General features: G+C 58.8%; 1 protein-coding gene across 1 annotated transcript; it reads right to left on the bottom strand.

Moving 5' to 3' along the window:
- Positions 1-1,193: 1,193 nt before the first annotated feature.
- Il21r (interleukin 21 receptor) lies at positions 1,194-14,318 on the bottom strand. The gene is made up of 9 exons (XM_048333068.1): positions 14,217-14,318; positions 9,951-10,012; positions 7,498-7,600; positions 5,810-6,006; positions 5,372-5,541; positions 4,595-4,769; positions 3,825-3,921; positions 2,940-3,024; positions 1,194-1,790 (listed from the first exon to the last, which is right to left on the bottom strand). The coding sequence occupies exons 2-9, from the start codon at positions 9,997-9,999 to the stop codon at positions 1,194-1,196; spliced, it is 1,473 nt and encodes a 490-aa protein (XP_048189025.1). The 5' UTR covers positions 10,000-10,012; positions 14,217-14,318.
- Between the last annotated feature and the right edge of the window lie 12,215 nt (positions 14,319-26,533).

Raw genomic sequence — 26,533 nt, 5'->3', positions numbered from 1 at the left:
GTTGGCTCACACCTGTGATCCTAACCACTCAGGAGGCTGAGATCTGAGGATCAAGGTTTGAAGCCAGCCCAGACAGGAAAGTCTGTGAGATGCTTATCTCAACCACCAGAAGCCAGAAGCGGAGTTGCAGCTCTGGTAGAGCGCCAGCCTTGAGGGGAGAACAGACAAGTGAGAGTGAGGCCCTGAGTTCAAGCCCCAATTCAGGCACAAGGAAGGGAGGGAAGCCATCTCCGCCATCTAGCTAACTCCAGCACCAAACATGTCAGCCAAGCACCTTCTAAACGTGGCTAAGGGTTTAAAACCCCTCGCATCCCTACCACCTCTGGCAAATCCAACCCTCCCCGCCAAACCCGGGGAGGGATAAACACAAGGCGTGGGGAGGGGGGTGTCACGTGCTGATGGCCTGGGGTACCCCAAATCATCCTTGTCTGCCTCAGTGTCCCCGCTCCTCCATGTGGGCAGACCCCCCCCCCCCCCCGCCTGGCTGGCTCTTGGTGCTCCGGGGAACTAATGGCTCACAGAAGCCAGGGAAGGAAGGCCGGGCTGGTGGGGTGGGGTGGAGGGGAGCCCTGGGAACTCCCCAGACCCCCTCCAAGGCGGAGGGGCCCTGCAGGTGTCCGGGCAGCCCGCGTGGGCGGCTTCCTCTCCCTGCCCACCTGTGCCCCATCTTCGCAGACCTCAGACAGGCAGGAAGTTGACACCCCTGGAGGGCCGGCTGTGGGCCAGGGACTTCAGGGGGGAGGGGAGGCACCCAGATTCCCTAGGGATGGCTAGGAGGCCCCCATGTCCAGACAGAGGAGCTAAGTGGCCTAGCTCAGGCTTGCACCACCGGAAGGCCTCCCGGCTGGTGTTCACACCTACGCCCCTCGGTCCCCTAAGCTCTCCTGCCTCCGGGCCACTATGGGCTTCCCATGCCCCATGCTTTCCTGACACGCAGTGACAGGCGCAGTTGGGGGCAGAACTTGGGGTGCTGAGCTGGGCGTCCGCCACGCCTCCAGCACACACAAAGGACCTGTGGGCTATTCCCAAAGATACACTGCTGCTCTCCCCAGCAGACACGGCGGCAGGGGGTGCGTCCCTCGTCCTAGGGCCCCTGATCACACGCGTACACATGCACACACATGCGTGTGCACACACAGACATGCCCATGGTGGCCTGGTGACGTGGCCAGCTCCTGAGGGCAGCCATCGTGGCTAGGTGGCCTGAGGCTCCGGACCCTCGACCACCCACTGGCGGAGGTAGCTCCTGGGGGGCCCCTCATCCGGGGCCCCCGTGAAGTCGCCCTCCGTGGGGCTGCCGCAGTCGGAGCCCGCAAAGCCGCTGTCGAAGGTGTCCATGTCCAGGCCGGCTGCGGGGGAGCCCGCCTCGCTGTCAGGGGCCCCAGCTGGCCAGGGGGCGGCCCAGCGCTCCTCACCGGGGAGGCCGCCTGGCCCCGGGCCCCGCAGGAGGGACACGGTCCTTGCGCCCACGAGCCGCTCCCGCGGGCCCGGCCCCGCGTCCAGGTTCAAGGCCGGGTACCCGTCCTCTCCGCCTTCCGCGTCCATCACCGTCACCGTGTCGATGGAGACCAGGCCGTAGGGCCGGTCCCCCTCCTCGCCCGGGCCGCCGGCCACCGCGCCCGCCTCCGGGGCCCCGTCACACTCCAGCAGCTCGGCCGGCCCCAGTGGCAGCGGCGGCTTGGGCAGACTCGGGGACAGGCATCGGCCCTGAACCTGCAGCAAGGCCGGGGCGGCCGGGCCCTCCGACGCCAGTTCCAGGCTGGAGGCCGTGAAGGGGGCTCCAACCCATTTCTGTGAGGGAGAAACCGAGGCAGAGTCAGGGAAGAGCAGGGGCTGGGGAGGTGACAGAGCCAAAGGCAGGGCAGAAAGGGCGAGACAGGACTCCAGAGCTGGGCTGGCCGCTCACGCCTGTAATCCCAGCCACTCCAGAGGGTGAAGGGGCTGGGAAGGTGGCTTAGTGAGTGCTTGCCTAGCATGCACAAAGCCCTGGGTTCAATTCCTCAGCACCACATACACAGAAAAAGCTGGAAGTAGTGCTGTGGCTCATGTGGTAAAGTGCTTGAGCAAAAAGAAGCCAGGGACAGTGCTTAGGCCCTGAGTTCAAGACCCAGGACTAGCAAAAAATAAAAAGGATGCAATCTGAGGATGGCGGTTCAAAGCCAGCCTGGGCCAGAAAGTCTATGAGACCCTTATCTCCAATTAACTACCAAAACGCTGGAAATGGAAGAGCACTGGTCTTGAGTGAAAAAGCGTAGGGCCAATGCCCAGACCCCCAGTTCAAGCAGCATGGCCAGGGCCGAGGTATCCCCAGAGCCCAACTCACAGTATGCACAATCAGCGCTTACCAACTGGGAGAACTGAGGGATCCCCAGCAAGGACTCAGGGGAACAGAGTCTCAAGCTCCCTCGCCCCTCCCTCATCTGGGGGTCCTACCTAGGACACAGAGGGCCAGTCCCTCCCTGTGCCGGGCAGGCCTGCTTGGGGCACGCCTTGGCTGTGTGGCCTTGAGTGAGCTCCCTGCCCTGTCTGTGTCCGTGTCTGGGGGGGAGGGGCGGGGGCAGGCACCACCCCGTGCAGCTGTGAGAAGTGGAAGGCAGGCCATAGGAGCTCCACTGAGAACTTGGGGTGCTGCTCCACCCTCACCACATCCTCTGGGGCCCCTGGTGGGTTGAGAGTGGAGCGGAGCGGGGCAGACGCCCTGTGGGTGGCGGTGGGTGGGAGCTGCATGTGCATTTGGGGGAGGCTGGGCAGATGGTGGGGGGCAGGGCCTCCCTCCCCTCCCCACCAGGGCTCTGAGGGCCGGAAGCACCTCAAGGTCTGGCCCAGTCTGAGGCCAGCTCGGCACCGCAGACAACTCTCTCTGCACCTGGGGAAACTGAGGCTGGGCAGGGCTGGAACTTTGAGGACCGGAGGCACAGCAGGCCGACGGGTGTGGCTCACCTTGAAGTCCCCGCTGTGACCCTCGTACAGGGGCCGGAAGAAGTACTTAGGGCTGGGTACTGGTGCCCACAGCCTCTTCCACAGCCTGAGGGGTCAGAGGGCAGAGGTCAGGCAAGCCCCTCACACACCCCCAACAGCCACAGGGTGGCCTGGCACTTGCCACCTTTGTCCCGAAGGACGCCCAATGCCTTCTGCAGCCCAGATCCCTCCTCCCCCTGTCTGGGCCTCATTTTCCACACACACCCCTCATGGAGTCCTGCAAACGCTGCCCATTCTGAGCTTCAGCTTCCTCGGCTACAGGAGGGCTGGGCAGCACTGGGTGCATGAACCCTGGGAGCAGCAGGGTGGGGGGACCCAGCACCCAGCACCTGGGTCTGCAGACTCTACCTGAGCACCTGTGCCTGGCACGCCTCGGGTTCTCTGCCCTGTCTCTGCCTTGGCATTGGTGAAGAAAAGCGGAACGAATGGTGGGCATCCGGCTGAGCTCTGGAGCTCGGCAGCCTCGGCCAGCCTGGGCACCCGATATTTCTACCTACCTTTCAATGGCGAGGAAACCCCATACATGAAACAGATCCAAGCCAACCCTCTGATTGGAGCAGGGGGGTGTTGGGGCCATCAAATCACCCCCTTCCCACCCTACCGCACCCTGCCAGGTGCCGCTCAGATTCGCTGGACAACATCCTAGCTGGTGGGACGGGTGTAAAGAGCACGTGGTTTCAGTCTGGTGTCATTGCTGTGTGACTTTGGGGAAGTTCCTTGACCACTCTGTGCCTGGGGTCACTGTGATGGATTGAGCTCCACTGCCATCACTACCCCAGCTAGAACCTGGCTGCTAGCCCCCCCCCACCGCTGACCTTTTGGCTGCCCCCTGGGCCCCAGCCTCACCTCCAGGGCAGGTGGGTCTTCAGGCCCAGGAAGATGAGGCCGGGGGCCAAGACCACCAGGAGCAGCAGCAGCAAAGTTTCCCAGCCTGCCTCAGGCCCTGCTGAAAAACAAGTAGTGGGTCTGGCAGTCCCAGCCTCTCCCACGGGCCACATGGGGTGGGCATGGTGGGGCTGGGGGGCTGGCAGGGCCTTGATGTGGCAGGGAGGTGGGTTCAGCTCCCATTCCTGCCCTGCTGCAGGTAAGGGTGGCAGTCCCCTTACCCTAAAGGCCCAGGTGTGAAGGCGTGGTCCACAGCCTGTGACGCTATTGGTGGAGCCTCTAGGGGGCAGGGCTTGGTGGGAGGAAGTGAGGTCAGTGGGGGGCGTGTCCTTGGAGGGGATGTGGACACCTTGCCTCCTCTCACCCCCCCTCCTGCTCTGTGAGCAGCTGGCTCTGCCCATGTGTCCCCCCAGGATGTCCTGGGAGGTGACAGGGACAAAGCAACAGGGCCAAGCGTCCCCAGAGGGAAGCCACAAGCTAAGATAAAGCTTTCCCTTCATTAAGTTGGCCGATCTTGGGTACATTGTCCCAGTTAGGGGACTCTGACTGTGCCTGGCCAGTGGCATCCTCTCTCAGCCTTCGTTTCCTCCTCCTGCCAGAACCGGGAGGGGCAGATGTTCAGGTGAGAAGCCCTGGGAGCCGGGCACCAGGAATGAAGACTGAAAACACCTGGAGATCTCCGGGCGCAGGGCGCCAGAAGGAGGGTAGCCCCTCTGCGGCTTCACACCTACCCTCAGGAGGAGTCTCGAAGGTGACTGGGTGGCTCCACTCACTCCAGGTGCCCTGGAAGAAGCCCGGCTGGGGCGCTGCCCGCACCTGTAGCTCGTAGCTCGCGCCTCTGCGGAACTCCCCGGGGAGGAGGGACACGCTGCGTGAGTCCACCGAGATCAGCTTTGTCACCGACCTCTGCCGGGACAGAAGGGATGCTGTGCTCAGGGACCGCCCAGGTCACCACCAAAGGGGCCCCACGTCCCTGCTCCGCATCCCGTCCTTCTCTTAGACCCAGCTCGTCCATTCCACGCATGGTGGGGACTGAGGGCGCAGCCACTGCCCTCCTGGGCACTACCCATGGCAGGGACCCCGACAGTGGCCATCTGAGGATTCAGCAGAGGATAGTGTCTATCACTGGAGCCACGCCCCCAGTGCTTGAGCCCCGCCCCTTTCCAGGTAGGCCACACCCACACCACCTGTCCCACGCCCCTGCAGCATGAGTCCTGCCCCCACAGTGTGAGCCCTTCCCATTACTGCTCAGGTCACGCCCTCCCCGCGGGACACGCCCCCCCCAGAGCGGACCACGCCCACTGCGGCAAAGCCCCGCCCATCGCCGTGACCACGCCCCAGACCGGGAGCCCCGCCCCTGCCGCCTGAGCCTCACCCCCCCAGCCCCCACCCCCTCCCTAGCTGGTGTCCTGGAACTCTATTCTAAGCAGATGGAGATTCCAGAAACCCCTCGCTGTGGCTGGGAGGTGTCTCCCAGCCCGGGGTCAGTGGCCTGGCCGGTGGCTCACCAGGGCCCCGGTGGCGGCGGCGGCGCGGTCGCGGTACCGCAGCTGGTACTGCAGGCGGTGCCTCAGCACGTGGAAGCCCGCGTCGTCGTCGTAGTCAGAGCGCCAGGAGACGTTGCAGAGCCCCGAGGGCGCCACGGCCACCGTCACGTTGTAAGGGGGCGCCGGCTTGACTGTGGGAGGACGGCGGGTGACCTGAGGTGCCCCCCCCGCATCCCCTCCTCGTCCCCCTCCGCCACCCCAGGGCCACCCCCACAAAGGTGGGGGGGGGGACACCTTGCCCTGCCCACCGTGGGTGCAGAACCGTGCAGGGCCGGGTTCAAAGAGCCTCAGCTCTGCAGGAAGACACGCAGATGGGGAGAGCCGAGCCCACCCCACCCTCTGCGCCCGCTTAGAGCCTAAGGCCCGAGCGGCCCAGCTGACCGAACGCGGGCCACCCACCGCGCTCAGCCAGGAGGAAGCGGCCGCACTCTTGCCCGCGGCCGGCCGCGTCGGTCACGTTGACGCTGAAGATGTCGTCCATCAGGAACACGCGGGTGTCCATGCGGCACGTGTACTGGGCGTGCGTGGCGTTGTGGCTGCTCGGGCACAGGCTGCAGGAGGTGACTTCTTCCTCCAGTTCCCCATAATGGTCTTGCCTTGGGCAAGGAGGGATGGAGGTGGGGCGGTGGGCGGGGCGACGGGGCGGTGGGCGGGGCTGGGGAAAGGTGGGGAGTGGGCGGGTCGGGGATGGGCAGGGGAAGGGGCGGGGAGAGCGGGCGGGGCTAGAGATGGGCGGAGTTCCCATGCGCCCCTCCCCGGGATGGCACCCCCTCCACTGCAGCACTGGGGAGTGGGGGCCCATGGCTGCCAAGTCTCCTTGCGCACCTCCCGGAGACCAGCACCTCCTCCTCCCTCTCCCACCAGAGCAGCCCTCAGCGCTCACCTCAGGGCCCTCCCTGACTAGCCCAAGCCTGTCTGCCAGCCAGTGGTGAGAAATCCACGGGACAGGCGGACCGGCCTCCCCCACCTCTCCACCTCCCCCACCCCGTCCCACCCAGGGCTGAATTGGTGAGAACCGAGGCTGAGGCCGCAGCCGCCTCGCCCTGCGTGAGCCTCCAGAGAGGCTGTAGGACAGGGACTTGTCAAGCTCCCACTGGGCAGAAGCCAGGGGCTTGAGGTGTCTGTGGGAATCTGCCAGGTATTTACGGCCCTGCCTCCATGCTTAGTCTCTGAACATAGCCATCCTCCAGGACCAGGACCGACAGACAGGGAGACTCAGTTCCCTGACACAGTCAGTGGAATAGACCTCTCCACGGATGGCCAGGCTCCGGCCGCTCACGGCCGGGAACCCCAGTGACTCGGGGATCATGGACGGAAGCAGCCTTCGAGATGCTCACCTCCAATGAAGCACCAAGAAACAGATTTAAAAAGCCACAAGTGGAGCCGTGCCTCTCACGGTAGAGCACTAGCTGTGTGCACCGGGACTCAGATTCAAGCTCCAGGGCCAGCACAAAGAAGGAAAAATAAAAAAGGACATTTCTACTAAATACACGCTTGGCCTCCAGCCTGGACTGGGGTCATGGCTGCCTGGAGATGCCCTGCCTTGGCCAAAGCCTTGGACTTTAAGGCCCCACTGTGGCTCTCTCTAGAACCTTCCAGCTCCTTTCACTCATTCCCACGTGGAGAGACCTCTCCCTCCCCTTGCATGGCCCAGCGCAGCCCCTTCGGTCCCTGCTGTGTGTGTTGTGCAAGCCCTGTCCATCCAGGAGGTGGGCATGTGGGCCCAGTCCTCCTTCTCCTTCTTTCCCTGGTACTGGAGCCACAGCACCACTCCCAGTCTCAGCTGGTTAATTGGATACAAGAGTCTCACAGAATGCACTTTCCTTCTCCAGGGTGGCTTCAAACTGTGGTCCTCAGATCTCAGCCTTCTGAGTAGCTAGAGTGACAGGCCAGAGCCATGGCGGGGGGGGGGGGGGAGCACCCCTCCCCTTTTCCTAGCGGCACAAGGAGTAGCCACTGCTGTACTTCTCTTCCTAAACTCCCTGCTGAGTGCACAGTAGGCCCAGCTCAGCAAGTGGCCACCTCTTCTCCCGCCCCCAGGCCCCCGAGGGTGGGGTGGGGAGGTGAGGGGGGCCCTGGCCACCTACCAGGTGAGGGTGAGGGTGTGGGGGTGGGGAGTCCTCGTCTGCAGGACACAGGTGACTGTCCACAAGTAGTCGGTATAGCAGGAGAGGTCTGGGCAGCCCCAGCCTGGGTTAGGGGTGGAGAGAAAGGCTTCGGTAGGGGGTTGGGGAGAGGCCCTCCAGAACTACTGTGAATTTGGGGCCCTTCCAAGACATAGGCTCAGGGCTCAGGGATTCTTTTTTGGCCAGTCCTGGGGCTTGAACTCAGGGCCTGAGCACTGTCCCTGGCTTCTTTTTGCTCAAGGCTAACACTCTGCCACTTGAGTCACAGCGCCACTTCTGGCTTTTTCTATATATGTGGTGCTGAGGAATCGAACCCAGGGCTTCATGTATATGAGGCAAGCACTCTCCCAGTAGGCCATAGTCCTAGCCCCACCCCCACCCCAGACAGGCTTTGAACTGCCATCCTCAGATCTCAGCTTCCTGAGCAGCTAGGATGACAGGCGTGTGCCACCAGCACCCAGCTTGGCTCAAGGATTCTTGTCACCTAGACTTGCTGTGTAAATGTCCTGGGGACATTCCTACTGTGAAACAGAGTGACAAAGCTGTCCCCCACACAAGCACCTCCCCCAGGACCCTGAGTGTGGCTGCCAGGTCCCCACGGCTCCCTCAGGACGCCCCAGTCCTGGGTCCCCAGAGACAGGGGGATCATGCCAGCAGAACCCACACATGAGGGGTTCCCCACTAAGAGCCATGCTGAGGATGGGGAGACATCAGAGACAGTCCTGCACACATCTGGCTGCAGGTCTGCATGATCCTGACAAGCTCCGCAACATGCTGCAACACTTCCAGTTTTTCTGTTAGGATCTCGTGGAGCCCTCCCAGCCCTTTACTAGAAACTCCTTCCCTTTTTTTCTCCCGTGGATTCGTTTTTGGTGGCCTTGTCTTCAGTTTTGCAGACGGATGACCCACAAAGGTGGCAACTGGCTTCCTCCTTGTCACCCTGAGACCCAAGCTGGCTTTGCAAGCCCCCAGCACGGCCCCCCAGTGACAGAGACCACAGAGATTCACGCCCAGGGTGGGCCAGGCCTAACTGGAGGCTGTGGCAGACATTGCTAAATGATCACAGCACGCTCTCCCCAGCGCAATCATGGACTCCTCTTCCACACCGCACCTGGCGGCTTGCTCAGTCCCAAGGGACTTCCAGGACTTCTTGGGCTGGCCAGGGCTCCAGCCGGGTGAGGGCAGGCACTTGTGGGGAAAGGCAGGCAGACCGCTGTCCTTGCTGTCCTAGCTGTCTTCGCTGACTGAACTGACACCCTGAGGCTGTGGGGGAGGGGGCACCTGCTCCTCACCAGGCCCAAGGCCAAGGGCAAAGCCCAGCTCCAAAGGCCAGAGAGGCAGTGAACTATCTGGGGCAGGAGCGGCAGCTTCTTTCTTTCTTTCTTTCTTTCTTTCTTTCTTTCTTTCTTTCTTTCTTTCTTTCTTTCTTCTTCTTCTTCTTCTTCTTCTTCTTCTTCTTCTTCTTCTTCTTCTTCTTCTTCTTCTCCTTCTCCCCCTCTTCCTCTTCTTCTTCCTCCTCCTCTTCCTCTTCTTTCTCTCCTCCTCCTCCTTCCTCTTCCTCCTCCTCCTCTTCCTCCTCCTCTTCCTCTTCTTCTTCCTCCTCCTCTTCCTCTTCTTCTTTCTCTCCTCCTCCTCCTTTCTTCCTCTTCCTCCTCCTCTTCCTCTTCTTCCTCCTCCTCCTCTTCCTCCTCCTTCCTCCTCCTCTTCTTCCTCTCCTCCTCTTCCTTTCTTCCTCTTCCTCCTCCTCCTCCTCCTCCTCCTCCTCCTCCTCCCTCCTCCTCCTCCTCCTCCTCTTCCTCTCAATATCATGATTTGAACCCAAGGCCTTGCATTTGGTACTCTACCCCCTGATCCATGCCTCCAGCCTGGCTTTTTTGCTGGTTAACTGGAGATCAGAGTCTTTGCAGAGTCTTCTGCCCAGGCTGCTTTGGACTGCAGTCTTCCCGATCTCCACCTCGGGCTGCCTAGGGTTGATGTGGGGTGATATCCCTGATTCCCTCTGCATGGGGGTCGGGGTGCTGGAGGAGGTGGGAATGGAAGTCCAGCATGCCTCTGCGGCTCTGGGTCTCTGGGTGCCGCTGAGTGAGCATGCCCGGTCCCTGGGGAAGGCTTCCTGCACCCGATCCTCCTAGCTTTCCAGGGGTGCCTGTGCATGGGGGACCCCAGCTGGCCTAGGGCCCAGTGAGGCTGTGGAGAACTCTCCAGGAAAGCCAGGATATAATGAGGAAGGGAGGTCAGACCAAAAGTAGAACTTCCTCCCCCCCAGCTAGGAGGCAGAGACCAGAGCCCAGGAGCAGGGTCACCGAGACCACTCTGGCCTGGCCCTGCGTCCATGGGAGCCCTGGAATCAGCTTGCAGCCTCCAGCCCACACCCAGCTCGGCTTTGGGGGGCCAGGGGGCCAGCAGCTACTCACCACTCTGCAGCATCAGCAGGAGCAGGGGGCCGCCCCAGCCCGGAGGCATGCTGCGTGCAGACCTGAGGGGGGAAGGGGAAGGGGGGAGGGGCAGGGAGGGAAAAGGGAGGGGAGGGAGAAGATGAGGCTGGCTGGCCTCACCCTCAGGTCCTCCCCCTCTGGCCTCCCTCCCGGGAACACCTGCTGTGATCCTGATCTGTTGAGAGCTTGGGGGTAGGGACCCCCCCCAGATGTGCAGCCCCCTGCGGTGGGCAGGGGCCCTGGGAAGGGCAGCCAAGACTGCTCTGCCTGCCAAGCCATCATGGCTCCCATGGCCAAGCGTGAGCCTGGAGCGTCACCGCTCAGGGACAGCGCCCAGGCCCTGAGTTTGAGCCCCAGGAGTGTCACTTGAACACACAGGGAAGAAAAACCCCAGATCGCGAGGACGGACCATGTAGGGGAGAAGACACTGCGGGGACTGGGGGGCTGGCCCATGTCACACATGACCCTTACATGCGTGTGAGCGCACACGTGCACACACAGAGCTCTTGGCTCTCCTGCAACCCCTGTCCCCCAAGGCTGGGGATGGGGGGATGTTTCCACTCCCCCCTCCCACACTCCCCCCCCCCCCAGACCCCATGGGACATGTGGGTGGAAAGTGAAAGGTCAGGAAGTGAAAGGTCAGGGGACACTGAACACAAAACATCCAGATTTGGGGACTTCCCAAACGGGAACTCCAGGCCCAGGGCTCTGATTCCGCCTGCTCCTCCCGGCTGCCCCCCCACCTGCAGCCAGGGACCAAGAGGAGCTGGTGACTCCCAGAGCCTCCTGAGCTCAAAACCGTGACTCAGTGGGAGCAAAGATGACCTGTGAAGGTGACCTCCACGATGGAGACCCATGTGGCTGCGCACCCCGAGCCCAAACCTCACTTTTTCCTTCTTTCTTCTACTCAGTGCACTGAGTGCTTTATTTATGTCTTTGGAGGGAACAAAAAGGTCCATGTTCCATCTCCTTTCCCTGCCACAGGACCTTTGCACATTCCCTTCCTTCTGTCTATAATGCCCTTTCCTCCACTTCTTTGCACTCATCCTCAGGTCTCAGCCTCCATGTTATGCTCTCAGAGACGCCAGCCGCTGTCCAGAGTGGGTCTTCTCTGAGGTCCTCCGCCCGGCTCCCTCTCCCACCTCCTCCATAGCCATGGCACTACTAGGGCTACTTTGTGTGTGGTAGCCTGTCTCCATCCGAGAGGACAAGCTCCAGAGACTGGAGGGCTTTCCTGCTTTGCTCACCCATGCCGTTACTAAGCACAGAAAGAACATTGTGTGCTCAACACTTCACTGACAAGGAACAAAAGATGAATGAATGAATGAATAAGGGAATGAAGGAGGGAGGGAGGGAATGAATGAGCGAATGACAAGATGAATGAGTAGATGAATGGCTGAGTGCATATGAATGAGCAAGAAAATGAATGAGAAAATGGGTGACTGAATGCATGAATGGAAAATGAGTACGTGCATGAGTGAATAATGAAAAATGAATGTGAACAAATGAATGAGCGGATGAATAAGTGATTAAGAGCGAGTGAGGAGTGACAGGGGCAGCAGGCCTGGCCTGTCAGTCACCGTCTGTCTCCAAGGAGTTCCCTCCCCAGCTTGGCAGGGAGCTTGATTGACAGGGGACTCTCAGATCAGATAGGGTACCCCCATGGCTGGCCCTCCCCACCGCAGGCCCCCCCATCACTGACCCCCAATGCAGCCCCCCCATCGCTGGTCCCTACTCTGGGTGGGGGGCGAGGCCTCAGTCACCGGCAAGGCCCAGCCCAGTGGCCTCCGCTGGCCCTCTGCCTCAGGCCAGCCCTGGCCTGGCTGGGATGGGGCCCAGAGGCCGGAGGCCCAGCAGGGCCTTCATGTGGTCCCCTAGCGCTCAGCAGCCTCAGGGACGGAGAGGGTGGGCCAAGGGGGGGGCAGCATAGCAGGTGGGAGCTGAGCACAATGTGTCTGCCCAGGCCCCCTGCGGCTGGACGGCAAGCACAACCCTCCCTGCAGCGTCCTCCTGAGGCCCGGCCCCTGCCCCACCTGCAGGTAAAGCTTTGCATGCCGGCTGGTGAATCCCATGAGGCTGGGAGCTGGGGTGGAGCCGACAAGCCGCCCATCACCCCTCCGTTCCCAGCAGCCTCCCGACTTGTGCTGGCTGGGGAGACTGCACCCAGCCACTGCGGGCACAGTGCGCAGGCCCAGCCCCATCTCCGCCTCCCATCCCACTGGGCTACTCAGGAGGATGAGATCTGAGTATCATGGTTCAAAGCCAGCCCAAGCAGGAAAGTTCCTGAGACTCTTATCTCCAATGAACCACCAGACAACTGGAAGTGGTGCTGTGGCTCAAAGTGATAGAGCACTGGCCTCGAGAGGAAAAGCTCAGGGACAGCACCCAGGCCCAGAGTTCAAGCCCCACGACTGACAAATAAAAATGAGAGGTCAGGAGGTCTTGGTCACACAGTGAGGAAGGAGCGGCCAGTTGAGGCGCACACCAGTAGTTTTGCCTGCCCTCCCTGGGGACAAGCTGGGTATGGGATCTGCCTGGGGGGGGGGGCGCTGCAGAGAGAGCTGGGTCTGGGATGGGGGTGGCCCAGTGTGTGTGGGGGGGGGGACAGCAAGGCCTCTGCCCCCTCCCTGGGGCCTGTTCTCAGGGCGTTTCACATTGACTCAGAACTCTCATTTGAGCTGGCGTGTAAAGTCCCAGTCGCCAGGGGCCGGCACAGGGTCAGGCCCTGGCACCTGGGGGTTTCTGGGGGCCCGGAGAAGTTGGGGGGGACTGTGAATTGAACAGGCCCTCTTCCCCTCTTCCAGCCCCTTCTGAGCGGCCTCCGTGGAACCAAACAGAGCCCCATTGAGCCTCAGTTTCCCATCTGCAAAATGGGTGTTCGGTCACCAGAGCAGCGTCCCTGCCTGGGACCAGGTTCTGTTCCAGAAGCTCTGCTGTGGGAGCACGTGGACCCCCAGGACTAGGAGGGGGCGGAGCCCATAGTAGATGCTCAGTTAACTAAGCCTGACAAGTGGGATTCCCCCAGGGGCTCGGAATGAGAGCAGGAAGTTGACATTTCTGTCTCTGGGTCCCCCCCCCCCAGTTGTTTTGCCAGCTGTAGAAAAGCTGGTCTGTCCCCCCTCCCTGCACCTCACCCAGAGGCCCCTGGTGGGCCCCGCTCCTCTCTCTCTCTCTCTCTCTCTCTCTCTCTCTCTCTCTCTCTCTCTCTCTCTCTCTCTCTCCTCCCCTCTCTCTCTGCCTAGAGTGGCTCAGCACCTGCCAAGGCTTGGGCTCCTGAGCCTGGATCCTGGCCTCCTCCTGTTCCAAGGGTTCTGAGCTCCCCTCTCTACAAGGCCGGGTGTGTGTGTGTGTGTGTGTGTGCCTAGATGCCGGCGCCATGATGGGCCCCATAGCGTGGCGACTGTGCCCACTGCCCCGTCCTTCCCAGCAGTCCTCACGCCACCAGCCCTCCTGGCAGGGTCCTGTGCCCCGCATGGTGGCTCGGCTGTCACCCGCACCTGGGTCCCCGTCTCAGCCCGGCCTCTCCTGGTCACCCTTCGCCAGGGGCAGATGGGTGTTTTCCCCCACCGGGTCTCAGTCTCGCCATCTGTGAAACGGGAGGCCGCCGGCCTGGCCAGGCGCACAGAGGGTTCCCGAGATGCTCAGGTCGGGGGTCACACTGGTGGGGGGACCGGAGCCCTGGGGCTGGGGACAGAGTGACCGTAGTTTTACGCGCAGAGCCTGGCCCTCCGGCGCCACTGGCTCAGGGCTCAGGGCTCTCTGGGGTGACCGCTTCCTTCCCAAGGGGACAGACAGCCTGGAATGAGTGGCTCACCCCAGTAATCCCAGTCACTCTGGAGGCTGAGATCTGGGGATCACGGTTAGAAACCAGCCCCTGGGAGGACAAAGCCATGAGACTCTTCTCTCCAATGAACCACCAAAAAGCTGCCCGTGGAGCTGTGGTTCAAGTGGCAGGGCGCCCGCCTTGAATGAAAGAGCTCAGGGACAGCGCCCAGCGCCCGTGAGTTCAAACCCGGGGACTGGCACACACACTGGAGCATCCAGAAGCTGGCACCCCGGCTGGGCCCCGGCCTCTGGGCCCCACACTCTGCAGACACCCGGTGGAGGCTGGCACTCTGAGCCGGGCACCACAGAAGACCCAGCCCTGACAGCCCAGCCTCTGTGCCTCAGTGTCTCCAGCTACAACCTGGCCCTGGCGGCCCAGTGACCTCCCGACTTCCCGCGTGTCCCAGGGAAGGGCGTTACCTGCCGTTCAGGAATCCATCCCGGGTCGGCGCAGCCTGGGGCCTCTGGGGGCTCAAGCCCGGCTGGGCAGGAAGCACAGAGGTCAGCGTGGACGGCTGTCCGAGTCACTGGCCATGCTCACCCGCGGGGCACGCGGCCCTCCCCGTGGGTGGCTCACACCGAGGGGGCCACACCACAGGGGGACAGACAGAAAGACAGACAGACAGGAAGTTCTGGGACAGGGACGCATAGGCCCCACCAGGGAGAGGTGGAGGCAGACCGCGCGGGGCTGTCAGTGTCCCTCCGGAGAAGCAGGCAGACAGCTGGGCCAGGAGCCACCTGCAGCCGCCTGCCTGCCTGCAGAAGCAGCCCTGGGAGGGAAGGCGGGATGGGGGAGGGTGGGAGGGAGGGAGAGGGGAGGGGGAGGAGGATGTGGAGAGCAGGCCCCGCCCTGGCCGCCACAGCTCCTCAGCAGTGAGGAGGAGCAGGCTGCTGGCTGGCCCTATAGTCACCCCCAGATGACATTTAGGACCCCTGGGCTGACATCTGGCCCTCTCCCCCCCAGACCTCAGAACCAGGACCCGTGACGTCAGCGGGGTGGCGGGGGTGTGGAAACTGAGGCTCTGAGGGGTGTGATATGTCGGAACGGGAGGTGGGAGGCATTGGGGTAAAGTCTCTCTCTACCCCCCCATCAGCTCAGAGACAGAGGGGACCCCGTGGGGCAGCCCCAGCCCCCCCCAACCCCCAGTCCCCTGGGTTCGTCCCTCGGGTCCCAGGGCAGGGCCAGAGCCCCCAGGCTGTGGCACTGGTTACCCCCTCTGAGAGCCTCTCTTTGCCAGTCTGGGAATCAGGGTACAGTGAGCTACAAAGACGGGGGTGGGGTGAAGACATTCTCTAGACAGTTTTGTCCTGGGGCAAACCAGGAGTCCAGTATCTCAGACATTAAGAAAACCAGGGGGCAAAGTTCAAGTGGCCACACCGACACCCGACACCCCGTTTCATGCCAAACTCCTGGGGTGCAGACAAGACAGCTTTGCAGGTGAAAAGACAGAGCCTGAGAGGAGAGACGCCTCACACGGGGCTCGAACCCACCTGCGTCTGGTTTGTAAACCAAATTAGGCTGGGGAGGGGGTATGAGGCCGCAGGCCAGGAGGGGGGCAGGGGGGGCTGTCTGGGGTGCCCAGGGTCTCGGCTTGGCCCAGGTCAGTCTCACACACCCCAGCCAGCCCAGCTGACTCATCTGACACACGCAGGGCCGCCCCAGGAGAAGAGAACGTCCCTGCGTGTCTGTCTCCTGTTCTCCTGGCTATACCAAGGAGCCAGGTGCAGATTCTGCTGCTGGTTGATGGGAAGATGTGGGCCTCATGCCACTCAGCAACTCCTCCCGCTCCTGACTCGAGGGAGGCAGAGTTTCCTTCCCCCACCTCTGGACTTGTGGCTCACACCTGTCATCCCAGCCGCTCAGGAGGCTTGATCTGAAGACCACGGTTCAAAGCCAGCCTGGGCAAGAAAGTCTGTGAGGCTCTTATCTCCAAATCACCACCAAAAAGAGTGAAGTGGCACTATGGCTCAAGTGATAGAGCACTAGCCTTGAGCACAAAAGCGCAAGGGCAGAGCTGAGGTCCTGAGTTCAAGCCCCAAACTGGCATTCATACAACAAAGTAATTCTTTTTGTTTTGGTTTGGGGTTGTTTTTTTTTGCCATTCCAGGGGCTTGAACTCAGGGCCTGAGCACTGTCCCTGGCTTCTTTTTGCTCAAGCACTCAACCACTTGAGCCACAGCACCACTTCTGGCTTTTTCTGTTTATGTGGTGCTGAGGAATTGAACCCAGGGCTTCATGCATGCTAGGTGAGCACTCTACCACTAGGCCATATTCCCAGTCCCAACAAAGTAATTCTTACAATATGCTCTAGAATTGGGGGGCAACAGACAGATGGAAGAAGGACCGGTAGGAAGAGAGGACATATGCAAACCTCCCCCCCCCCCCCCCCCCGCATACTAAGGTGCAAAGGATTTTACTTTGTATCTATCTATCTATCTATCTATCTATTTTTGTGCTAGTCTTGGGGCTTGAACTCAGGGCCTGAGCATTGTCCCTGAGATTTTTTTTTTGCTCAAGGCTAGTGTTCTACCACTTGAGCCACAGCACTACTTCCAGCTTTTTGGTGGTTCATTGGAGATTAGAGTCTCCTGGACTTTTCTGCCTGGGCTGGCTTTGAACTTCAATCCTTAGATCTCAGCCTTCCATGTGACTAGGATGGCAGGCGTGAGCCACTGGGCTCTGGCTTGTGAGGGATTTTAGATACAGGTCTCAGCTCGGTTTAAAGGACGACTCCAGCGTCTCAGCTGTCCCCATCTTCATTACTGTTTCTGGACTTCCGGGGACTTCACACAATGGGTGAGTGCCCTAGTCGGGATCCGAACTCAGTTATTTGGGCTCCATGGGCCTCATACACTGAGAACAGCCCACATACCCAGAGTGACAGCCCTCTCGGAGTCCATTCCTAATGTGGAAAGACAGGCAACAGGCAGAGATAACAGACAGACAGAGGTAACAGGCTGGCAGACAGAGGTAACAGAGGAACTAGATGCATATTGTAGTGCAGAAACCCCAAGATGGGTGGAGGTTTCTGATGGATACAGACAGAGCAGACCAGAAAAAAAGGATGGGGTCAAGGTGGAAGGCAGAAGGACCTGCAAGTGCAAAGGCACTGTGGTACTTGGTCCTGAAATGTGGGGAACAGAGGGATGGCAGACAGTGAGTGAGCAGGACATGGCGTCAAGCCAGTCACGAGAGCCCCTCCCACACCTTCCCTCTGGGGAAGGCCGGTATGCACAGGTGTGGCCATCACCTCATCGGAGGCTCGGGACTTCTGGTGGGTGGGGAGGCAGTGGTCTCCTGCATTTCAGCCATGTGGTCTCCTGGGGGAAAAAAAATCCAGACAGCCCTCCCCGCATCCTTGCCTCTTCTTTCCTATTTTTATTTACAGCTCGTCCAGGGAACTGTCATTAGGCAACCATGAGCCCATCTGACTGTGGCTAACATTTCTTTCTCCCCAAAGACCTCCTCGGGCTGGTGGTCAGCCCCCCGCACCCCTGCTTAGATGCCCTTCATCGGTTGTGTTTTCTCTTTGTGCCAGTCCTGGAGCTCGAACCCGGGGCCTCGTGCCCCCTCTGGCTTTCTCACTCCAAGGCTGGCGCTCTATCACCTGAACCTCACTTCCAGCTGCAGCTTTTTGGTGGCTCGCTGGGCTTGCTTGCAACGTCAATCCTGAGTAGCTGCTCAGTACCTAGGATGACAGGCGTGAGCCGCCAAGCCCGGTTGGGCTGGTGGTTTGAGGCTGGATTCTAACTTAGATGTGGCTTTTCCTGTAAGAGGCGTCCGGTCATTTCCCCCACAAATTGGGATGGCTTGCCTTCTTTCCTCATCCATTCTGTCATCCATCACGACAGGGCCGCGCCGCACTGCTCCTGGTTGTACAGGTGACCTCAAGTTCCATGGGAGCAGGGACCAATTTAATAGCCGCCCCCCCCACCCCCACGTCAAGAGCTATAGGCTGAGGGCCGGGCTCACGCGTGCAATCCTGGCTACTCAAGAAGCTGAGATCTGAAGATTGCTATTGGAAGTCGGCCTGCTCAGATGGAATCACCCTGAGACTCTTAATTAGTCACAAAAATAAAATACAATTAAAAGAAAAAGCCAGGAGGGGCGCTGTGGCTCAAGTGGTAGAGCATCAGCCTTGAGCAAAAAAGAAGCTCAGGGACAGTGCCCAGGCCCTGACTTTGAGCCCCAGGACCGGCACATACACACACACAGGCACACAGACACACACAGACACACACACACGCATGCACGCACAGCTATGCTGAGGGACTGGGCCTGTGGCTCTTGGAACAGGAGTGTAAAGCCAGCCTGCTGCCTTCAGGGCCTCCTTGGTCCCTGATCTCGGTGTCTGGTCTCCAGCCTCCTGCTCTGGCTGCACACTGGGGAGGGCGGGCCACAGTGACCCGGCTTCCTGGTAGCTGAGCTTCCCAGCAGATTCCCTTCCTCAAAGAGCAAGCTCAGGCTGTTGGGGTTTCTCCATATTCAGAAAGGTCAAATTATCAGCAAAATATCCCCCTGCCCCACCACTGTCAATCACCAAATACTGACAGTTCACGCTGGGGGTGGGGTGGGGAGGGACCGGCCAGGTCCCACAAAAGGTCACCGCTAAGAAGGGGGCTCCCCCCCCCATGCCTGGGCCTGATCCAAATAGTTCTGAGGACCCCCAGCACCTTGTCTTTCCCCATAGACCCAAGGGAGACTGGGCCAGCATGGCACCGGACCAAGCCTGGGCCTCTGCATTGGGCTTGGATGGGTGGTGCTGACTGAGTCCCTGTCTTGTGCTGTGTGAAGTGTCTGAGTCCAGCCCCACTGGCCGGTGGGGTGTCTGGCTCTGAGGACGCCACAGACAGGCAGGAACCACCCGGGGGGCAGGGGACACCACAGGGGTGCCACCTGGGCTGGAACACCAGAAGTGCCCAAGGAAACAGCACAGCCCATAGGCTGGCTTGGCTCTGGTTCTTCTCTCTCTCTCTCCCCCTTCCCCCTCAACTTCCTTTCTTTTTGCGCCAGTATTGAGGCTTGAACTCAGAGCCTGAGTGCTGTTCCTTAGTTTTCTCACACTAGTTGAATCACAGCTCGGCTTCCAGCTTTATGGTGGCTCACTGGAAACAGAGTCTTTCTGACTTTTTCAACTCAGGCTGCCTGCGAATGATGAGCCTCAGTGCACAGGTGTGACTTCCTGGGGTCCAGGGAAGGAGCCTGCACAGTTCTCCCCACCTTCCCTCCGAAGCCACTCATCAGCACCCCCCACCCCGAGCTACTGGGGGCACACCACCTTGCTGTCCTCTTGCATATACAGGACAACCGAGGGCCAGAGGTGTCCACAGGCCCTTTCCTGCTGCCTCCCCACTACCACGTGACCACTAAGAGGACCCTGGTGAAATTTGAGGGGTCCCCAGCGATGGTGTGCCACTGTCAGCTTAGCTGTGGGCTGGATGAAATGTCTGCCTGTGGGATGGGCGCCCCATCCCCTCCACCACACACACACACACACACACACACACACACACATAGGTGCGTGCACGCGCGCACACACATGACATTTTACGCCTGGTCAGGGGACTGTCCGCCGTGGGCATATGGAAGCCAGTCCACAAACACGTCAGACTCTTGCTGTCTTGGTTACACCTGGAGACGCGAGGCTGGAGGGAGCCCTTGCCTACTTTCTTTTTTGTTGTTTTAATTTTTATTGTCAAACTGATGTACAGAGAGGTTACAGTTTCATATGTTAGGCATTGGATACATTTCTGGTACTGTTTGTTACCTCCTCCCTCATTCCCCCCTCCCCTCTCCCTTTCCCCCTCCCCCCCATGAGTTTTTGTTTAGTTTTGTCATGCTGAAGACTTTGGACTAGACATCAGGGGACAGAAGAAGGGAGAAACCTCAGCCCCAACTTCAACAGGTCTGGTTGCAGATACACATTCCAGTGATGGCTGGTAGCTTTGACACAGTCCATTGTTAAACATAACAAACCCTAGAGGTGGAGCTGTGGCTCAAGTGATAAGAGCATTAGCATTGAGCAAAACAAAGTTCAGACACAGCACCCAGGTCCTGAGTTCAAGCCCCAGGACTGGCACACACAAATTAAAACGAAAATAAATGCTATGTATACTAAAACCCACTGGGTTAGTTGTGTGTGTGTGTGTGTGTGTGTGTGTGTGTGTGTGTGTGTGTGTGTATCCTGGGCCTTGAACTCAGGGCCTGGGTGCCATCTCTGAACTTTTTGCTCAAGGCTAGTGCTCTAACACTTGAACCACAGTGCCACTTTTGACTTTCTGTAAGTTTTTTGGAGTCAAGAGTCTCCCAGACTCCCCTGCCTTGGGCTGGTTTGAATTTAGATCTCAGCTTCCACAGTAGCTAGGATTACAGGTGTGAGCCATCGGTGTCTGGCCAGGCTGGTTTTAAAAAGTGAGTTAATTACGTCACTGTTTTCAACCGGCAGTCTCAGGCATGGATGAATCAAGGTGCCACATGGCTCCTTCGGGTGGAGAAGCTCCACTTTCGAGGTCTTCTGGCTTCCAGCAAGCTGAATAAGTCCCAAGCTGATTCCAATGATTCCAAGAGGAACAAGGAAAAGCTCTTATTGGTCAGTTTTAGTCACACCATTCTGGAACCAATCAGTAGGCAGGCTGGGGAAGGTGTGCTCTGATTGGCTGAGCCTGTGTCCAGTGCTCTGGAGAGCTGAGAATGGGATCCATTCAAAGCCAGGTGCCCTATTGTCTCCCCCAATCCCCAAGGACAAAGGTGCTGTCCTCAGGAGGAGTGGAGGAAGCGGAGGTCTGCCTGGGTGGAAGAAGCACAGGGCCCTTTGGGGAGGACCCGGAGCCTCGGGGAGAAGGGGGGAGCAGGCTGGATGGCCCTGGGAAAGGGGGGCAGGTCCTGGTGTTCAAGAGAGGAGAGGTCATGGTTTCCCATGGACGTGGTGCCTGCCAGTTCTGCCTTTCCAGCCCTGTGCTCCTCGTGTAGGCTCATTTTATGTAACTATAATTGTTTTCACAGATGGAAAGCCAGCATCCTTTATGGTAATCAAGAGGGAACCTGAGGGCTGGGGATACGGCCTAGTGACAAGAGTGCTTGCCACGTATACATGAAGCCCTGTGTTCGATTCCCCAGCACCACATATACAGAAAATGGCCAGAAGTGGCGCTATGGCTCAAGTAGCAGAGTGCTAGCCTTGAGCAAAAAGAAGCCAGGGACAGTGCTCAGGCCGAGTCCAAGGCCCAGGACTGGCCAAAAAAAAAAAAAAAAAAAAGGGAACCTGAAAGTGCACAGTGAAACCAAAACCCAGCTGTGCCTTCCCGTAGGCCCAAAGGGGAACCATCTGTCGGGAAATGGGCCTGGACATTGCACCCCAAGCTCAGCTAGACAGGGCAGGGGTGGTGGCTGAGCATCGGAGGAGAGGAGAAAGGGGAATGGCAGTGAGCACAAACACATGCAAATACAGGTGTGCTCTTGTTCCACACAAACCCTGGGAATCAACAGATTGTGGATCAGAGGACATTTTGAAAAATGTATCTGCAGGCACTGGGGGCTCAGGCTTGTCATCCTAGCTACTCAGGAGGCTGAGATCTGAGGATCGTGGTTCAAAGCCAACCTGGGGGCTGGGGATATGGCCTAGTGGCAAGAGTGCTTGCCTCATATGCATGAGGCCCTGGGTTCGATTCCCCAGCACCACATATACAGAAAACAGCCAGAAGAGGCGCTGTGGCTCAAGTGGCAGAGTGCTAGCCTTGAGCAAAAAGAAGCCAGGGACAGTGCTCAGGCCCTGAGTCCAAGCCCCAGGACTGGCCAAAAAAAAAAAAAAAAGCCAACCTGGGGAGGGAAGTCCTTGAGACCCTCATCCAGTTAACCAGCCAAAAGAGTAGAGCTGTGGCTTGTGTGGTAGAATGCAAGCACTGAGCAAAAAATGAAGCTCTGAACAAAAAATGAAGCTGTGAGACAGTGCCCAGGCCCAGAACACAGACACCACCATCACCAGCACTACCACCAGTACCACCATTTTATCTGTAGTACTGAACCTGTAAGGGCATTTTTTCTTGTCATTCTGTGTGAGCACACCTTACACTGTATTGGGTATTGTGAGTCACTGGCGAGAGTTTACTTGCACAGAACAAGGGATTCCATAGAGGGGACTTGAATATTTGTGGATCTGATTAGCTGTTGGCATCTGAGAACCCATACCCATACAGATGCTGATGGTCAAGTATGACTACTATTTTTTTTTCTTTTTGCCAGTCCCTGGCTTCTTTTTGCTCAAGGCTAGCACTCTGCCACTTGAGCCACAGCACCACTTCTGGCCTTTTCTATATATGTGGTGCTGAGGAATGGAACTCAGGGCTTCACTTATATGAGGCAAGCACTCTTGCCACTAGGCCGTATTCCCAGCCCTGACAGTCAAGTATGAATGGTGAAAGAAATATGGTTATGAAGTCACCAAGGGCCCAGTGGTACAGCTCAGTTAATACAGCGCTTACCTGACAGGTGCAAAGGTCATGGGTTCCATCCCAAGTACAAAAAAAAAGGCAAATATTCTGCATGTAACCATGCAGAAATAAATGTTGGATGAGGCCACTGGGACCCTTTTTGTCTTGCATTTCTGCTGTTCAGTTGCCCTTCATACAACGAAGTTAACCTTCCATGGAGGATGTCATTTATTCCTTGAGGCGTGATTTATTCCCTCCCCAGCCCTGTGGTCCAGGTGCAGGGCCAGTGTCCCATGAATGAGGTTAGTAAACACCCGGTGTGTTAACACTACACGGTGCCTATCCCAGGCTCAGGCATGAATTCACATATTTAATTCTCACCACAGCGACAGAGCTTCATGCTACCCAGCACAGAGAGGTTGCCGGCTGGCCCGGCATCACACAGCCAGACCCAGAGAACGCCCGATGCCTATTGCTGGAGGTTGGGGTATGTGGGAGAGCAGGGATGGTGAGGAGTGGGCATCCGGTGGGTGGGGGGCTCCTAATTGAGTGTGCTGGGCTGGATCTGAAGCCCCGGGGGGGGGGGGGCAGAGACCGGCGTGAGGCGGGTACGAGCCGCCAGGGGGCACCGGGGACCAGGGAACGCACCTGGGCTTCGCTCTGACCCTGGGCGGCACGGTGGCCACCTGTTGCCAGCCATCAAGCCCCAGGCTCCCCCAAAACCACGGGGACCCGGGGCTTCTCTCTCTCTTGCAACCAGTGCAGACTGGGGCCCAGGGGCGCAAGGGGTCGGCCCGCGGCTGGGGCGGGGAAGGGCGGGGGAGAGGTCCTGGCTGCGGGGAGGCCCGCCAGCCCCTCCCCCTGGGGAGCCGCGCGCTGGGTTCTCAGGGTGGGCGGCGGGTGTTGTTTTCCTCTCGCGCGCCTTGAATGAATAACCTCCGTGGGAAGCGGCTGTCATAAAGGCTCTCCAGCCCGACGCGGGGGCGCCCGCCGGGGAGCCGCCCACGACGGGCGCGGCGGAGGGTTCCGGGAAAGAGGGGCTCGGCGTCTCCACCCCCCCCCTCCCGCCCCTCCGCGTCCCTCACCCCCGCGTCCTTCCCCCCGACCCCCCTCCGCGTCCCCCCTCACTCCCCCCCCCATCCCTCCACATTTCCCCAGTGCTCGTGGGAAGCAGGAGCGCAGCAGGCTTCTGCTTTAATAAGACGACCGAAGTCAGGAGCATCCGCCACCCGGGATGGGGTGGGGTGGGGGAGGGGAGGCGCGGGTCTGCAAAGGCCGGGCTGAAAGGCCCAGAATTTGGGGGGAGGGGCCTCAACATTAGCGCTGGAGCCCCCAGAGCCGGCCGGGCCTCTCCAGGGCACAGGTCGCTGCGGGTCTGTGTGGTCCAGCGCCGCGGGGGCTGCTGGGAAACTCCCGCTAGCAGCATCTCCCCCCACCACCCAGTCGCCCTGGGGCCTAGGGCCAGCAGGGGCGGGGCCGGGCCGAGGCCCGGGCCGGGGTGGGGAAGCAAGCAAGCTCCAAGGCGCTCCTTTTCCTTTTCACTTTCCAGAGTTTTCCTCTCTCTAATCGGAGACAGCAGTACTGCCTACACGTTAACCATTTCCGGACTCGAGTCCTGTAAGTGTGAAGGAGTTCCACTTAAAGGGGAACTCTCAGCAGCTGCCGCCTCAACTGACAGGCTGGGACTGACTTTATTGGTGTGTGTGTGTGTGTGTGTGTGTGTGTGTGTGTGTGTGTTCTGGGGGCAAGCTGCCTTATTGTTTTACGTTTTTATTAGCAGGAAATGAATCATACAGCGGGGTTTTATGACGCTTTCTTGCATAAATGTATGTAAACGCACTCTCACCAAATTCACCATCTGTGTTACTCTGTCCTGAGCCCTAGCCCTCCCCCCGCCTCATTTCAACTGCTCTCAGTGGACTTCTGTCAGGCCATTTTTATACATATATAATGCACTTCTGGTCATATACACCATCCCATTATCCCACCTCCCCAACAGTCCAACATCCTGTGGGCATCTTTCCTGCTATGACCTGTACTTTCTGGAAATCAAGCTGAACCTGAGCCTCTAAGGTGAGAGGCCAAGGAGGCTGGACACTTCATCCTACCTCTGTGTTCCCAGGGGAGGGGAGGAGACAAACCCAGGGCTTCATGCATGCTAGGCAAGCACTCTACTACTAAGCCATGTCCCCAGCCCCAAGAACTAGACTTTTAAGGGGATTTTTTTTTTTGCCAGTCCTGGGGCTTGAACTCGGCCTGAGCACTGTCCTTGGCTTCTTGTTTTTGCTCAAGGCTAGCACTCTACCACTTGAGCCACACCACCATATATATGTGGTGCTGAGGAATTGAACCCAGGGCTTCATGTATATGAGGCGAGTACTTTACCACTAGACCATATTCCCAGCCCTGGGATTTTTTTTTTGGCCAGTCCTGGGCCTTGGACTCAGGGCCTGAGCACTGTCCCTGGCTTCTTCCCGCTCAAGGCTAGCACTCTGCCACTTGAGCCACAGCGCCGCTTCTGGCCGTTTTCTGTATATGTGGTGCTGGGGAATCGAACCTAGGGCCTCGTGTATCCGAGGCAGGCACTCTTGCCACTAGGCTATATCCCCAGCCCGGGATTTTTTTTTTTTAAGACCCCAGAATTTTTTTTTTTAAGACCCCAGGCTGGTCTTGCACTAATAATCTTCCTGCCTCAGCTTTCCAAGTACTGGGGTTACATAAGCAAGAGCTGCTGTGCAGTTTAAGGAGGTTTTGAAAACATCCTTTCAGGAAGTTTCTGGCACCCACCTATTTCCCGATATGAATTGGCTCATTCCTAGTGAGTCACTAATTCAGGATGGAAATTAGAGCAGCCAGGATGGTAACTGTTGTCACGTGGAACTTTAGGCCTCTACTATAAGGTGTGAGGGACCCCTACTAGAGGGGTACTTCCAGTGACACCATTGCCCCTCCCTGGCTTCTGTGATTGGGGAGATTAGGGAAGAGACTGGTTTCTCTTGAACAAGGCTTCCCAGTGGGTGGGACTGAGATGGATTCAAGTCTCTTGTCTTCATCAAGTATGGGTCTAATCTACCTCTGTCCCTGGCTTACTTTTTCTTTCCCCTCCTTCCTTTCTTTTGCCTGTCCTGAGGCTTGAACTCTGGACCTGGGCTCTGTCCCTAAGCCCCTTTTGCTCAAGCCTAGTACTCTACCACTTGAGCTACTGCTACACTCCAGCTTTTTCTGTGATTAATCAGATGTAAGTCTCACGGGCTTTGCTGCCCTACACTGGTTTTGAGCCATGATCCTCCGGTCCCAGCCTTTTGAATAGCTAGGATGACAGGTGCGAGCCAGCAGTGTCTGGCCCTGGCTCGTTTTTCTAAAGCTGATCTCTGTGGATTGTGAATATGCCTTATTCCTCATGCCTTAGGGCCACTGCACATGCTCCACTCTCAGCCCGCTTTTCTTCTCCAGTTGACTCTGGCTGCTTCTAGCCGCTGAGGGTTCTGCTCCAATGTCCCCTCCCCTAACACTTCCATGAGCACCATGTGGGCACTTCCGAGTCTGTCCTTTCTTTCTTAGCAGCCATTGGTGTCTGTGACCTCGGTGAAGTGTAGCAGGCCATCTTGCGTGCCTCTGTTCCATAGCCCGCTCTCCCCAGGAGCTAGGATGGTACTGATACCGCTGGAGACAGCCACCAAGGCCCGGCTCCCCCTGGCAGGACTTGGCAATGTGTGGTAACAAGCACCAGGCATCCATGAAGGCCTCCTCGGCTGCTTTCTCTCTGTGACAGCACCAGGGCTTGAACTCAGGGCCTCTCCCTCCTCACATGGTGTGCTGGGCCACTCAACCAATTTACACCATGCCGCCAAGCCAGAGTTTTGCTGGCTCAATGGAGATAGAGTCTCACAGCCTGTTCTGCCTACACTGGCTTTGAACTGTGATCCTCAGGACCTCAGTCTCCTCAGTAGCCAGGATCACAGGCACAAGCCACTGGCCCCTCTCCTTGAATCTTTGCTAGAGAGCCCATGGTTTGCAGACTGCACCCTGTGCCCTGGCTCCTCTTAAGGAGGTGGGGGGGGGGGTTACTTCATGAGCCCCGAGACCTCCACCTGGCAGCGTGCTTGTTTAAGGAGAGGAAAGAGATAAAGAATCTTTTTTTTTTTTTTTTTTTCTTTTTTTGGCCAGTCGTGGGCCTTGGACTCAGGGCCTGAGCACTGTCCCTGGCTTCTTCCAGCTCAAGGCTAGCACTCTGCCACTTGAGCCACAGCGCCGCTTCTGGCCGTTTTCTGTATATGTGGTGCTGGGGAATCGAACCTAGGGCCTCGTGT

The sequence above is a fragment of the Perognathus longimembris genome, chromosome 23 (assembly GCF_023159225.1).
Source record: "Perognathus longimembris pacificus isolate PPM17 chromosome 23, ASM2315922v1, whole genome shotgun sequence".
NCBI classification, from domain to species: domain Eukaryota; kingdom Metazoa; phylum Chordata; class Mammalia; order Rodentia; family Heteromyidae; genus Perognathus; species Perognathus longimembris.
The sequence above is the reverse complement of the archived record's forward strand: the minus strand, read 5'-3'. Positions and strand labels throughout refer to the sequence as shown.